Raw genomic sequence first — 16250 nt, 5'->3', positions numbered from 1 at the left:
AGGTGCTTCGCTATATGACATTTGACATTGTCCGTAAGCTTGAGTTCATTTGCGCACAAAAAAAATCATACAATGATGGAAAGACCTGTGTGTTGTCCTTGTTAATGCAGACAGAAAAAAGCTCCAACTTCTTAATCCTAGCCTCAATTGCGTCCCGCACATTGCATATAGTTGCGGAGAGTCCCTGTAATCCTAGATTCAGATTATTCAGGCGAGAAAAAACATCACCCAGATTGGCCAGTCGTGTGAGAAACTCATCATCATACAAGCGGTCAGACAAGTGAAAATTCTGGTCAATAAAGAAAAGTTTAAGCTCGTCGCTCAACTAAAAAAAAACATGTCAATACTTTACCTCTTGATAACCAGCACACTTCTGTATGTTGTAAAAGCGTTACATGGTCACTGCCCATATCGTTGCATAGTGCACAAAATACATGAGAGTTCAGTGGCCCTGCTTTAATGAAGTCAACCATTTTCACTGTAGTGTCCAAAACGTCTTTCAAGCTGTCAGGCATTCCCTTGGCAGCAAGAGCCTCTCATTGGATGCTGCAGTGTACCCAAGTGGCGTCGGCAGCAACTGTTTCCACTCCTCTATGTCTCCCTATTATGGCTTTTGTACCATCAATACAGATACCAACATGAGCAGCAGCTACGTTTGGCTACTACATATGGCCTGTTAGTGGAATTCCCGCGAGAGAGTAACGGTTAATGTGATTGGATGTTAATTATTTGACTAGGCTACCTGTATTAGACAATGTGTTGTTATATCGCTGAACACTAGATGGTTTCATTTTATTTGGGCAGTGAAATGAGTCTACTCAGGTGAGAAAAAAAACTCATCCAAATGTATAGCCCCATTGGAAAATATAAATGGACTGTGACTTTTTTAGCCCAAATAAATGCTTCACAGAGTTCAAGTAACAGACACATCTCAACATCAACTGTTCAGAGGAGACTGTGTGAACAAGGCCTTCATGGTCGAATTGCTGCAAAGGAATCACTACTAAAGGACACCAATAATAAGAAGAGACTTGCTTGGGCCAAGAAACACGAGCAATGGAAACTAGACCAGTGGAAATTTGTCCTTTGGTCCGGAGTCCAAATTGGAGATTTTTTGTTCCAACCTCCGTTTCTTTGTGAGACGCTGTGTGGGTGAAAGGATGATCTCCATATGTGCATTTCCCACCGTAAAGCATGGAGGAGGTGTGTGATGGTGTGGGGTTGCTTTGCTGGTGACACTGTCAATGATTTATTTAGAATTCAAGGCACACTTAACAAGCATGGCTAACACAGCATTCTGCAACAATACGCCATCCCATCTAGTTTGGCCTTAGTGGGACTATAATTTGTTTTCAACAGGACAATGACCCAACACACCTCCGGGCTGTGTAAGAGCTATTTTACCAAGAAGGAGAGTGCTGCATCAGATGACCCGGCCTCCACAGTCCCCCGACCACAACCAAATTGAGATGGTTTGGGATGAGTCGGACCGCAGAGTGAAGGAAAAGCAGCCGACAAGTGCTCAGCATATGTGGGAACTCCTTCAAGACTGTTGGAAAAGCATTCCAGGTGAAGCTGGTTGAGAGAATGCCAAGAGGTTGCAAAGCTGTCATCAAGGCAAAGGGAGCCTATTTGAAGAATCTCAAATATAAAATATATTTTGATTTGTTTAACACTTTTTTGGTTACTACATGATTCCATATGTGTTATTTCATAGTTTTGATGTCTTCACTATTATTCCACAATGTAGAAAATAGTAAAAATAAAGAAAAACCCTTGAATGAGTAGGTGTTCTAAAACTTTTGACCGTTGGTGTACACAAACAAAAACTTAAGTTAACTCACACTTGAGGACGTCAGAGATGAGCTCCAAGTCCGTGCTGAGCTTCTTGATGTGGTCGAGGTTGGCAAGCGTTGCTATGGGAACGTACTGGTCACAGTCCATCTGGGAGACGAGGTAGAGGTCATTGGCCAGGTTCTCCCTGAGGGGACATCAGCCAATCAGAAAACAAACCTTACTGCCCACTGACCAATCAGAAACGACCCTCGCTGCCCACTGACCAATCACACAGACGTACCGTGACAGACAGGACTCCAGTGAGGTCTTCAGCTGCGCCATGAGCTCCTCTGAAAGCAACAACATTAAAAACATATGTTTGTATCAGACATCATCTGTTTGACCAGCCAGTAATGTTGGTACCTGACACACAGCTATCCTGGACCAGGCCATTGGCTGACGGGTTTCCCATGGTGACCACCGGAAATTCTACACCGCCCGGTTCCAGCTGAGCCTCGCCCACCTCCTCCAGGTCATATCCCTGCTCATACCCTGAGGACCAATCAGGTAGTGACGTTTACTAGACAGACACTAAAATAAGCCAAAGAAGAAGGCAGCAGACCCAGTAGCTGCCTCCCCCTCTGGATTAAGGGCTAGGCGTTGTTTTATATTCACTCTACTACTGCATGCTTACCTTCCTGGTTGTCAAGGTGACTGGTCACCGCCAGCCATGATTGGAGGGCGTCAGTGTAGACAAGGCCTGAGGGGTCCAGGCTAAGTGTGTGATTGGCCCATACTTGAGCGTTTGGGTTCAGCTCAGAGACCGGGGTGGATTCCTGCAAGGGAACACACACACCCAAGGTCAGTGTCTTCAAAAACTAGAAAACTTCTATGGTGTGTGTGTACTCCTCTGCTCCTGCCAGGTCTCAACTGGGTCAATCGTGATCAGAACAGAACTTTTTAACTCACATGAATAGAGATGTGCGTTTGCTCATCCCTACAGTTGACAGAAACACACGTCTGAAGTACTCACAGGCTGGTGGTGAGGGTAGTATTCTCAGAGACAAGAGTCCTGGGGCAGCAGAGTGCTGCAGGTGATGTAGGCCATGGATCTATGGGGCTGCTCCTCCTTATAGCCCTCCTCGCCTTCACCCTGGCTGGGCACCATACCCTAGGCCCATCCTACACAGCCCTCTTGCAGCCCTGGCCCTAAATGCATCCAGGGAGAGGGGTAGAGGCCCGATGCAGCTCTGACACCATGTCCATCATGCCACGCTCTTCAGTCTGACCTCTAAGCCCCACAGTGCCTGTCTCTGTGGTAACAGTCAATGACCTCTGACCCAGAAACTGTATCTGGTAAGACGGGGTGGAGGTGTAAACATCAATCTGATTATGCTCCACCCCCAGCACACCTGACAGAAAATAGGAATCTGCAGTTGTTGCATCGTCTCCAGGGTAGTTCACAGCAGAACAGTTATTGCCGTGGTAACCGAAGGTCAGGGGATCCTCACTACTGTCAATGTGTGTCCCTATACTACTGTCAATGTGTGTCCCTATACTACTGTCAATGTGTGTCCCTATACTACTGTCAATGTGTGTCCCTATACTACTGTCAATGTGTGTCCCTATACTACTGTCAATGTGTGTCCCTATACTACTGTCAATGTGTGTCCCTATACTACTGTCAATGTGTGTCCCTATACTACTGTCAATGTGTGTCCCTATACTACTGTCAATGTGTGTCCCTACACCACTGTCAATGTGTGTCCCTATACTACTGTCAATGTGTGTCCCTATACTACTGTCAATGTGTGTCCCTATACTACTGTCAATGTGTGTCCCTATACTACTGTCAATGTGTGTCCCTATACTACTGTCAATGTGTGTCCCTACACCACTGTCAATGTGTGTCCCTACACTACTGTCAATGTGTGTCCCTATACTACTGTCAATGTGTCCCTATACTACTGTCAATGTGTGTCCCTATACTACTGTCAATGTGTCCCTATACTACTGTCAATGTGTGTCCCTATACTACTGTCAATGTGTGTCCCTATACTACTGTCAATGTGTGTCCCTATACTACTGTCAATGTGTGTCCCTATACTACTGTCAATGTGTGTCCCTATACTACTGTCAATGTGTGTCCCTACACCACTGTCAATGTGTGTCCCTATACTACTGTCAATGTGTGTCCATATACTACTGTCAATGTGTCCCTATACTACTGTCAATGTGTGTCCCTATACTACTGTCAATGTGTGTCCCTATACTACTGTCAATGTGTCCCTATACTACTGTCAATGTGTGTCCATATACTACTGTCAATGTGTCCCTATACTACTGTCAATGTGTGTCCCTATACTACTGTCAATGTGTGTCCCTATACTACTGTCAATGTGTCCCTATACTACTGTCAATGTGTGTCCCTATACTACTGTCAATGTGTCCCTATACTACTGTCAATGTGTGTCCATATACTACTGTCAATGTGTCCCTATACTACTGTCAATGTGTGTCCCTATACTACTGTCAATGTGTGTCCCTATACTACTGTCAATGTGTCCCTATACTACTGTCAATGTGTGTCCATATACTACTGTCAATGTGTCCCTATACTACTGTCAATGTGTGTCCATATACTACTGTCAATGTGTGTCCCTATACTACTGTCAATGTGTCCCTATACTACTGTCAATGTGTGTCCATATACTACTGTCAATGTGTCCCTATACTACTGTCAATGTGTGTCCCTATACTACTGTCAATGTGTGTCCCTATACTACTGTCAATGTGTCCCTATACTACTGTCAATGTGTGTCCATATACTACTGTCAATGTGTCCCTATACTACTGTCAATGTGTGTCCCTATACTACTGTCAATGTGTGTCCCTATACTACTGTCAATGTGTGTCCCTATACTACTGTCAATGTGTGTCCCTATACTACTGTCAATGTGTGTCCCTATACTACTGTCAATGTGTGTCCATATACTACTGTCAATGTGTCCCTATACTACTGTCAATGTGTGTCCCTATACTACTGTCAATGTGTGTCCCTATACTACTGTCAATGTGTGTCCCTACTCTAAACACACTACTGAGGCTGTTGCAACACATGTCTCTGGGAGGGATATTCTACTTCCAGTGTGTGTCTCTGAGCTCTCTACAACTCAGTCATGTTTCACAACATCACCCCCTATATGTGTTTCTTCACAGTCGTCAGTCTGTAACTCTGCCCTTTTGTCATTGTGTTCCTGCCTCACTGTTCTCCTTAGACAGCGTTCTGCAGTCAGTGGGTTCAGTTCCTCTCTCTGAACTCACTCTCCCATCACTCCCCTCCGACCCTACAGAGGAGGAAGGGGACAAGGAGGTTGAAGAACCTTTACAGGGTGGTAAGTGAGTGTCCTCACTAGGCAGGTCCTGAGGGACAGGAGTAGAGCCTCCTCTTTCCTCAGAGAGATGGCTGCTTTCTGCGTCCTCCTCACAGTCCTGAGAAAGATGGGCACTCGGCTCTGTCCTCACAACCCTGAGGAAGATGGCTGCACCCTCTGGTGGGGCTCAGTGAGCTCTGAGTCATCAGCAGGGCTCCTGTTATTTTCAGGAGGTTTGACATGATCCCCATCAGTATGCACATGGGTTATGTTTTGGTCAGGCTTGGTGTTGCGATCAGAAGTAGTATCATACGGATCAAGTTTTGTTTCAGCTTCATGTTCCACATCCACTGGTCTAAGGTCAGATTTGAATGAGTGATGGTGATACCTCTGTTAGTGTGGTCTCCACTGTCCTGCTGAGCATGGTCTCCTCCTCCTCTATCTCTCCACTCAGCCTCTCACTGATCATACTTTTTAAAATGTATTTATTTATTATTTTACCCCTTTTTCTCCCCAATTTCATGGTGTCCAATTGTTGTAGTAGCTACTATCTTGTCTCATCGCTACAACTCCCGTACGGGCTCGGGAGAGACGAAGGTTGAAAGTCATGCGTCCTCCGATACACAACCCAACCAGCCGCACTGATTCTTAACACAGTGCGCATCCAACCCGGAAGCCAGCCGCACCAATGTGTCGGAGGATACACCGTGCACCTGGCAACCTTGGTTAGCGCGCACTGAGCCCGGCCCGCCACAGGAGTGGCTGGTGCGCGATGAGACAAGGACATCCCTACCGACCAAGCCCTCCCTAACCCGGCCGACGCTAGGCCAATTGTGCTTCGCCACACGGACCTCCCGGTCGCGGCCGGTTACGACAGAGCCTGGGCGCGAACCCAAGGGACTCTGATGGCACAGCTGGCGCTGCAGTACAGCGCCCTTAACCACTGCGCCATCCGGGAGGCCCCACTGATCATACTTACTGAGAAAGCCTGGTATATCTCCCGCCCCTCCATCTCCTCTACACATGTAGCTTCATTCACTGTCCCAAGCAGGGGGCTGGAGTTGGGACTAGGACTAGAGCTAGGGCTGGGTGTGAGCTGCTCCTCTGTAAGGGTAGGGTCAGGGGGCAGGGGTCTGTGGGGGTGGGGATATAGTTTGGGGTATCATGGAGGTTTAAATCCCTCTTTGCATTTTCTATTTTCTGGCTGCTGTCAACTGTCTTGTCTGTGGGCATAGAACCTCTCTTCTTACCACACCCTCTTTCCCCCTGGCGTGATGTCAGCTCAAGTATGTCGGGAGCTGTAATGTCTCCAGTTAACAGCAGGGTTCTGGCGTCTCCGGGGGCGATGGGGCTGTCCTGTCGTAATGCCTGAGGGTCCTCATAGCTTCTCCAGAGAAGGTCCGGCAGAGCTGGTGCCACGGGAGGCTCACAATAGGATTGGTCAAAAGCTGCTGGTTTCAATGTTTGTGATTGGTTGATGGGTGTAAATTCAACTGTTTGTGAACTGGTCAGAAGCCATAGGTTCAGAAGCCTTGGGTTCTGTTATGTGCCATTGGTCAGGCGTATGCAGATTTCTCTCTGTGTGATTGGTCATTGGCTGTAGGTTCCTCTGAATGTGATTGGACAGCTGTAGGTTCTTCGATGTGCGATTGAATAAAGGATCATTGTTCCACTGTCTGCGATTGGTCAGTGTCGAGGTCATATGTGTCGATGGAGCAGACGCTGTAGAAGCTCTGAGTTCTGGGCCTGAAACCCCGCCCCAGGGGTTCCCTGACGACACAGTATTCCTCATCAATCCGCCCCTGACGACACAGTATTCCTCATCAATACGCCACTAAATTGAGGTAATCCCCCCAGCTTTGACATCATACAGCTGGTGGGTTGGGGATGTCTTGACCAGGTGGGTTCCCCAACCCTCTGTCTCTTCCTGGCCAGGGTCCAGGGTCTGGCTGAACCAGGTATCCCCAAGCACGTCATTCTCTGCTATCCTCTGTCTCACTGGGCTCTCAATTGTGTTCACTATTTTCTGTCTTTCTGGGTTCTCCATGGTCTTCTCTGTCCTCTGGCTGGCTGGGTTCTGCATGGTGTTCTCCATCTGTCTTGCTAGGTTCTAAAATGTCTTCATCTTCTGTTTGGGTGGGTTCTGCATGGTGTTCTCTATCCTTTGTCTAGGTGAATTCTCCATGCTGTTCTCTGCTATCTTCTGTTTTAATTGGCTCTCCATACCCTCCATATACAGAACATTCTCACAGCTGGCCCTGGCCTTGGCAGTGTTTGTGTGTGGCACTCCTGCCTCCATGGAGTCTATGTGTGTGTTGGTCAGTGTGACCATGCCGGGGGCCTGTGGAGGCGTTAATAATAGCAGGTTCCTCCTCCTGTGAGTGTTCTGGACTGAGTTGCCCCCGACTCCACACGCCGCTACCTCTCGCCATGGGGCCTGTCGGCACGTTGTCTTGGATGACATTGTTCTTCTTCTCCTGTTCCTGAATCTTCCATTTGGCTGGTCCGTCTGGCACACAAGTGTGTTGAGCCAGTAGGTCAGATACATGTTGAGCCAGACCATTAGCATGTGACCCATCCTGGTTCTTGCATCCTAGCCCCTCTGGGCTTGATACCTGAAGCAGCCTGGTCCTATCACTCAGCAGGCCTGGGCTCAGCTCCTTACTGCAGCAGCACCCATCTTCACTACAAGCCTCTACAACAGCCAAGCACCTCACCAACACTCAGACCCAGATCCTCTCACTAGGTCATCTCACACAGAAAGAGGAAAGACTGTAACGATCAATCACTTTCCCCTGCTCTTCTCATGCTTTCCTCCTCCCCTGCCCAGAACAGCACATGTAAAGGAGCTCACATGTCCCTGCCACTCAAGAGAGCCCCCCAGTGTGTGGTTATAGTTAGAATAGGCACATGGCCAGACGAGCACCAATGCAAGAGCAGAGGAAGCCACCCCCCTTTCTCTCCTTCTCCCTCCCTCTGTCCCTTTTAGGTTCTCTCGTTCACGTTCACTCTTGCCTATTCGGCTTACTCACTTTCTCGCTCTCTCTCCCCCTGCAAGGCCACTACAGAAGGCATGCCTAGACTGTGACTCTATGGCTAAATACCCACTGAAGCTCTGAGCAGCAGGAGGGATAAAATAGTTCTGGGTGTATATGGGATGTATGCTAGTGTGTGTGTACTAATGAACAATCTGAACAACACATCAAGTCACAAACAACTGCACAATCCTTGTAACAATCTGCAACGTAGGTCTTGTATCTAATGATTAGAGCTAGGAGGTTTTTACTGGTCAGGTCACATAGCTGAGAAACATGTTATCTACTATGCCAGACCCCAAAAGCTGTGTGTGTGAGTAAAGAGCTTCAGTGACAGTACTGTACCAGGTGTTGACGCTCCAGACCGAGGTGGTGTGACCACGTCTCCCGCGTTAGCAGCACCGGAGGCTCAGCTGGGACGGCCGACTCCTGGTCTGACGTCATGTGACGTCTGAACTCCTCTCAGGGATGTGTGCTGCTGCTCACCAGGGAAGCTGGTTGGGGGATATATCTAAACTCAGCAAAAAAAGAAACATCCATTTTTCAGGACTCAGGTTCAGGTCTTTCAAAGATCATTCGTAAAAATCCAAATAACTTCACAGATCTTCATTGTAAAGGACTGTAGACGTGGGCTAGGAGAGGACGGACAGAGTAACTGTTCTACCACACGACGACGGTACTACCAAGTATCCATTCTACCACCAGAGATCCATGCTGGCAAACCGGCCTTCCATCGACGACCAATCTACCACAGGGTGCACCTGTGTAATGATCATGCTGTTTAATCAGCTTCTTGATATGCCAAACCTGTCAGGTGGATGGATTATCTTGGCAAAGAAAACATGTTCACTAGCAGGGATGTAGACAAATTTGTGCACAACATTTGAGTGAAACAAGCTTTTTGTGCATATGGAACATTTCTGTGATTTTTATTTCAGCTCATTGGACCAACACTTTACATGTTGTAGAGTAAATATTTATTACATTCTCCTTTTTCAAATGGGCGGTAATTTAGAATACATAAGATACTGTATTTATGATAGCATAGCTTCTCCCTTTGTTACTCAGTCTTCCCGCTCTTTCACTCAAACCCCCGTTTTCGCTATATCGGCTACGTTCACCAGGTCCGTCAATGTATGATTCATTCTGTGTATATGTAATTCTGTGTGATTAGTTAGGTATTTAGTAAATAAATAATTAAACCAAATGTTGCATTGCTAATTCAACTTGTTAGCCAGGGTTCGTGAAGATAACCAAGAATTTACCACTTACAGATGAGACTAAACAAGGCGATGATTAAATATTGATGTAAAAGATTACCAGGTCTTTAAGAGTTTATTCGGAAGATAGCAGCTCTATAAACATTCTTTCGTGGTGCCCCGACTTTCTAGTTAATGATTTACCTGATTAGCTTAATCAGGTAATATTAATTACAGAGAAATTATTTTATAGAATAGCATGTCATATAACTTAATCCGGCATAGCCAAAGACACGACATGTGTGTAGAATCAATACAGTACCAGTCAAAAGTTCGGACACACCTACTCATTCAAGGGTTTTTCTTATGTGGTAACTCCTTCAAGACTGTTGGAAAATAATTGCAGGTGAAGCTGGTTGAGAGAATGCCAAGAGTGTACAAAGCTGTCATCAAAGTTTTTAAAATATTTTGATTTGTTTAACACTTTTTGGTTACTACATGATTCCACATGTGTTATTTCATAGTTTTGATGTACTCACTATTATTCTACAATGTAGAAAATAGTAAAAATAAAGAAACCCTGGAGTGAGTAGGTGTGTCCAAACATTCGCCTGGTACTGTGTGTGGGGGGAGCATAAATATAAACACAACATGTAAAGTGTTGGTCCAATGAGCTGAAATAAAAAATCACAGAAATGTTCCATATGCACAAAAAAGCTTATTTCACTCAAATGTTGTGCAAATCCCTGCTAGTGAACATGTTTTCTTTGCCAAGATAATCCATCCACCTGACAGGTTTGGCATATCAAGAAGCTGATTAAACAGCATGATCATTACACAGGTGCACCCTGTGCTGGGAACAATAACAGGTAACTTTTGTCACAATGCCACAGATGTCCCAAGTTGAGGGAAAGTGCAATTGGCATGCTAACTGCAAGAATGCCCACCAGAGCTGTTGCCAGATAATTTAATGTTCATTTCTCTACCATAAGCCGCCTCCAACGTCATTTTAGAGAATTTGGCAGTACGTTCAACTAGCCTCACAACCGAAGACCACGTGTTACCAAGCCAGTCCAGGACCTCCACAATATTTTAAAATCTATTTTTGTTCAGTATGAATAGAGAGGAGAATGTGCTTAACCAGTGCAGGCCACAGACACAATCTACTAATTCAGGCACTGGACATCTGACTGCAAGTTACCAGACACTGACAGCTGACTATGAACTCTGTACAGGGAAATGAGAAACGTACAGTTAGTTGCCTGCCTATGAAGCTTGTTGCACCACATTTGCAGACACATTTTGAAAGATCAGTCAGTGACACAGTTGGTTTTGTGTGAGCATTCATGTCAATTTGGACTAAGGGCTCTAGTCAATCTGTAAAACTGACGCGTTACAGATCCCGCGATAGAAATGGTTAAATTATTTACGATTGAACCGAAATATGCGTTTAACGTGAATGTAGTTTCCGCTAAAGCAGCAACATTGCATTGTTTCAATCACGCTGTAAAGCGAATTTCCGTGATGCGGATTGAATAGAGCGCTTGTTTGACTAATAACGTTACATATAATTTGGGCGAGGGAATTTTTGTGACTAGCCTACATAAAATGACTAGATAGCTAGATAGCTAAAGCTTTACAAAATAGAGGTCGAAAACATGCCAGCATTAGCTAATGGTGAGCTGCCACTTGCCAGCACATGACTCATTCACCTGGGGCGTATTCATTACGCCAAATATGTTGCAAAAGTTTCTAAAACGGAAGCAACCGGGACGAAACGTGGAGTGACATATAGCGGCTGTATTTATGCAATGGAAAATTCATTTTCCTTTTTGCGACGGTTTGGACAAATAATTACACCCCTGATTGGCCCTGTAGCGAAAACAGCTGACGTTAGCTAACTAGCGGTAACTACTTACTGTCCACATTGACATTAACCTAGCTAGTTAGTCACCGTCAACGAATGTTAGTACCCAGTGGCCGTTGCTTAATCTGGCAAAGTTAGCTAGATAGGTGCGCATCCAACTAGCCATATATAATGTAGCTAATTACAGTAACAAAATAAACCAGCAGGGACAAGTTTCTTTGATCGGTTCACAACATATGGTGAGAATAACAATGATGTATCAGCTAACGTTAACAGTCATTGACCAAATAACTTATTGAAACAGTTTGCTTTGCGAACTAACGTTACATAGGCAAAGCAACTCACCTGGCCAATTTTGGCTAATATTCTCCTTTGCATACGATGTTAGCTAGTTTAGCCGTGTGTGTTGCTTTTCAGACCGCACGTCAAGTCTACCTCCTCCAAAATGACATGTAAACAAAACTTCAGTAACCATGGGCACCAACAGCCTACCTAGAGCAACAACAAAAAAATCTATATTATTTTTAAAGGTTACGTTTGTGTTAACGAAAAATCTGAGGAATTTGAAAAATGTTTGTTTAAATTAGCAAACATTTATATTCGAAACAAATCTGAGTTTCTTTGCATTATTTTCAGGTGTAGCCAGCAGATCCGACTCGCTTGTGACCATTAGCACTCGTTCATTCTTCTCTGTGTAACAATTGGGATGATGGGCCAATTCGGAGTACAATGTATTTCTGCTCCCTGGATTGGGGTACGTTTTCCCGAGCCATATCTCGCGCCGGGCCGTGGTGTTTTAATCTACACAGGAAGACTGTCCGACCAGCTGTAAACCATATGGTCGGATCTGCTGCCTATGGCAGGTCACAGGTGCTGTCTGGAATGTTGGCTGATAGAGAGGTTTGAATAATGAATAAAAATGACAGATTTCAATCATGTTTTTTGCTGAACATACAGTACATGACTGACATAATAAGATACACGATTCATTCACCACAAAAGTAAATTAAAAAACATAAATCACTCAACAGTTATAGTGATAAAGCATAGGAAGGTTTTCCCCTAATATTCCTTGGTTATAGTAAGCAGTGAACATCTATTGTTTCAACCTGGGCAGGGGATTGTACACATTAAAGTGCGTTCTAGACTATTTTAAAGTAGGGTCCCAGTGGTAAACATTTTCACAGAGTAGGAGTCCATAGGGCCCCTCAGGAGGAGGCCATACTCAGAAGGGTCCCTCAGGTGGAGTCCATACTCAGAATGGCCCCTCAGGAGGAGTCCATAGGGCCCCTCAGGAGGAGGCCATACTCAGAAGGGTCCCTCAGGTGGAGTCCATACTCAGAATGGCCCCACAGGTGGAGTCCATACTCAGAAGGACCCCTCAGGAGGAGGCCATCCTCAGAAGGGTCCCTCAGGTGGAGTCCATACTCTGTAGAGTCCCAGCAGTATAGGGTCCCTCGAGAGGAGTTATAGTCAGTAGGGCCCCTCGGAGGAGTTATAGTCAGTAGGGTCCCTCAGTAGGAGTAATAGTCAGTAGGGTCCCAGCACTATGATCAGTAGGGTCCCTCAGGAGGAGTTATAGTCAGTAGGGTCCCAGTAGTATGCTCAGTAGGGCCCCTCAGGAGGAGTTCATATTCCAGTAGATGGTATTGAATAGCAGGAAGGACATAGTGAAGGCCATGCGAGGAGTACGAGTCGATCAAGTAGGTGTAGGTAAGTAGCAGGTCCACGTTCTGCCGCACCAGCCGTTGTCGGTGGAGACATGTCCCCTCGGTTTGGGGGGGGGGGGGTCCTCAGGGTTCTGGGATGGAGTTCCGTGGGAGTTTGACAGATGGGGAACAGGGTCCACTTGATGTCATTGCCGTGGAAACTTCCATCGAAGGCCATGGCCTGGCTGGCGTTATAAGAGGTTGGGAGCTGAATGGGGGGACAGACACGCACATATAAAATACATCTCGATATACTGTGTGGATCATATAGAACATACTAGGAAAGAAACTTGTGATTTCATGGAGTCATAATTTCTCATATCTGAACACTAGAGAGCAGTGTGGTGTAGAGAGAATACCTGGAATATCCTGGAAATTAATGACCTCTGACCTTTCCTCTATTCAGTCGTCTCATCTCCTCTAGCATAGAACAGTAGTTGACAGCAGCGTATTCTATCACTGACAGGAACACAAACAGGAAGCTGGTCCATAGGTAGATGTCCACCACCTTCACGTTAGGACACCTGAATCACACACACATGCAGTGTACACACGCACACACACACACAAACAAACACGCATGCATGCAGGCACGCACGCACACACACACACACAATTACACTTACTTGTGGCATGGAGGAGGACACCCTAGTAATGATGGTGGACATGGTCAGTACTGTAGTGATAACTGAAGGAAGAGGACATGTGTGTGGAGGGAGTGGGACAGCAGGTGTGTTAGGACTCACTTCTGTCATCATGAAGTGCTTTGAGAGAATAGTCAAGGATCACATCACCTCTACCTTACCTGACACCCTAGACCCACTTCAATTTGCTTACGGCCCCAAGAGATCCAAAGACGATGCATTCGCCATCGCACTGCACACTGCCCTATCCCTTCTGGACAAGAGGAATACCTATGTAAGAATGCTGTTCATGAACTATAGCTTAGCATTCAAAACCATAGTACCCTCAAAGGTCATCATTAAGCTCAAGGCCCTGGGTCTGAACCCCGCCCTGTGCAACTGGGTCCTGGACTTCCTGACGGGCCACTCCCAGTTGGTGAAGGTAGGAAACAACTCCTTCACTTCGCTAATCCTCAACTCTGGGGCTCCACAAGGATACTCAGCCCCCTCTTGTACTCCCTGTTCACCCATGACTGCGTGGCCACACACACCTCCAACTCTATCATCAAGTTTGCAGATGACACAACATTAGTAGGCCTGATTACCAACAATGACGAGACATCGTACAGGGAGGAGGTGAGGGCCCTGGGAGTGTGGTGCCAGGAAAATAACCTCTCACCCAACGTCAACAAAACAAAGGAGCTGATTGTCGACTTCAGGAAACAGCAGAGGTAGCACCTCCCTATCCACATCTACGGGACCACAGTGGAGAATGTAGAAAGCTTTGAGTTCCTCGGCGTACACATCACTGACAAACTGAAATTGACAGTGTGGTGAAGAAGGCGCAACAGCACCTCTTCAACATCAGGAGGCTGAAGAAATTTGTCTTGGCACCTAAAACCCTCACAAACTTTTACAGATGCACAACTGAGAGCATCCTGTCAGGCTGTATCACTGTCTGGTATGCAACTGCTCCGCCCACAACTGCAGCGCTCTCCAGAAGGTGGTGCGGTCTGCCCAATGCATCACCGGGGGCAAACTACCTGCCCTCCAGGACACCTACACCACCCGATGTCCCAGGAAGGCCAAAAAGATCATCGAGGACAACAACCACCCTAGCCACTGCCTGTTCACCCCGCTATCATCCAGAAGGCGAGGTCAGTACAGGTGCATCAAAGCTGGGGCCGAGAGACTGAAAAACAGCTTTTATCTCAAGGCCTCAAATAGCCATCACTAGCACATTAGAGGCTGCTGCCCTATATACATAGACTTGAAATCACTGGCCGCTTTAATAATGGTACACTAGTCACTTTAATAATGTTTACATATTTTGCATTTACTCATCTCATATGAATTTACTGCATTATATCCTATTCTACTGTATCTTAGTCTATGTCGCTCTGACATTGCTCCATTCCTTTACTTTAGATTTGTGTGTATTGTTGTGAAATTGTTAGATATTATTTGTTAGATATTACTGCACTGTTGGAGCGAGAAACACAAGACCTCTGAGATGCATCTGCTAAACACGTGTATGTGACAAATTAAATTGGATTTGATTTGTCTGGAGATCTCTAAAGGGAGAGGTCTGTGTGGGGGACAGCAGGCGTGTTAAGGTTGGATAGCTCTAATTTTGTATTTATTTATTTAACCTTTATTTAACTAGGCAAGTCAGTTTAGAACAATTTATTATTTACAATGACGGCCTACACTGGCCAAACCCGGACGACTCTGGGCCAATTGTGCTCCGCCCTATGGGACTCCCAATCACAGCCAGTTGTGATACAGCCTGGAATCGAACTAGGTTGTCTGTAGTGACGCCTCAAGCACTGAGATGCAGACCGCTGCGCCAACTCGGGAGCTCCTAAAGGGGGAGGTGTGTGTGTATAAACTACTATGTACTGTATTTAGTATGTATAAGTATAATCATGTGAATTGGTCTGTGTGTGTGTTTAAACTATTATGTACTGTATTTAGTATGTAGAAGTATAATCACGTGAATTGGTCTGTGTGTGTGTGTGTTTAGCTCTAGCCAGGTGTGTTCAGGGGTGTGTGTGTGTTAACCCAGGGAGACGCGTGCAGGCACAGCCCTCCTGTTGATTCAGAGGGAGCAGCACCATCGGCAGGCTGGGGAAATAGGTCTGCAGCATGAAGAAGAAGAAGTGTCTCCTCAGGATGAAGTTTATTAACAAGCTGTTACACCAACCTGGAAAGAGACAGAAAGGAAAGGTGATGGAGAGAGACAGAAAGGAAAGGTGATGGAGAGAGACAGAAAGGAAAGGTGATGGAGAGAGACAGAAAGGAAAGGTGATGGAGAGAGACAGAAAGGAAAGGTGATGGAGAGAGACAGAAAGGAAAGGTGACGGAGAGAGACAGAAAGGAAAGGTGACGGAGAGAGACAGAAAGGAAAGGTGACGGAGAGAGACAGAAAGGAAAGGTGACGGAGAGAGACAGAAAGGAAAGGTGACGGAGAGAGACAGAAAGGAAAGGTGACGGAGAGAGACAGAAAGGAAAGGTGACGGAGAGAGACAGAAAGGAAAGGTGACGGAGAGAGACAGAAAGGAAAGGTGATGGAGAGAGACAGAAAGGAAAGGTGATGGAGAGAGACAGAAAGGAAAGGTGACGGAGAGAGACAGAAAGGAAAGGTGACGGAGAGAGACAGAAAGG

General features: G+C 46.0%; 1 protein-coding gene across 3 annotated transcripts in view; it reads right to left on the bottom strand.

The window, feature by feature from the left end:
* LOC109899229 (la-related protein 4B) overlaps positions 1 to 11745 on the bottom strand; it is a 17922-nt gene extending 6177 nt beyond the window's left edge. Inside the window, exons 1-6 of one of the 3 annotated variants that reach the window (XM_031835102.1) lie at positions 11597 to 11745; positions 8531 to 8696; positions 2471 to 2612; positions 2200 to 2328; positions 2078 to 2126; positions 1845 to 1981 (exon numbers count right to left, since the gene is read on the bottom strand). In XM_031835102.1, coding sequence (XP_031690962.1) covers positions 1845 to 1981; positions 2078 to 2126; positions 2200 to 2328; positions 2471 to 2612; positions 8531 to 8629 — 556 coding nt within the window. In that variant the 5' untranslated portion in view covers positions 8630 to 8696; positions 11597 to 11745. Of the gene's footprint in view, positions 1 to 1844; positions 1982 to 2077; positions 2127 to 2199; positions 2329 to 2470; positions 2613 to 2809; positions 3321 to 8530; positions 8697 to 11596 lie in introns of those variants that run through there. The other 2 variants (XM_031835101.1, XM_031835103.1) reach the window with 2 other exon arrangements.
* Between the last annotated feature and the right edge of the window lie 4505 nt (positions 11746 to 16250).

Source organism: Oncorhynchus kisutch, linkage group LG11, assembly GCF_002021735.2.
Source record: "Oncorhynchus kisutch isolate 150728-3 linkage group LG11, Okis_V2, whole genome shotgun sequence".
Lineage (NCBI taxonomy): Eukaryota > Metazoa > Chordata > Actinopteri > Salmoniformes > Salmonidae > Oncorhynchus > Oncorhynchus kisutch.
The sequence above is the reverse complement of the archived record's forward strand: the minus strand, read 5'-3'. Positions and strand labels throughout refer to the sequence as shown.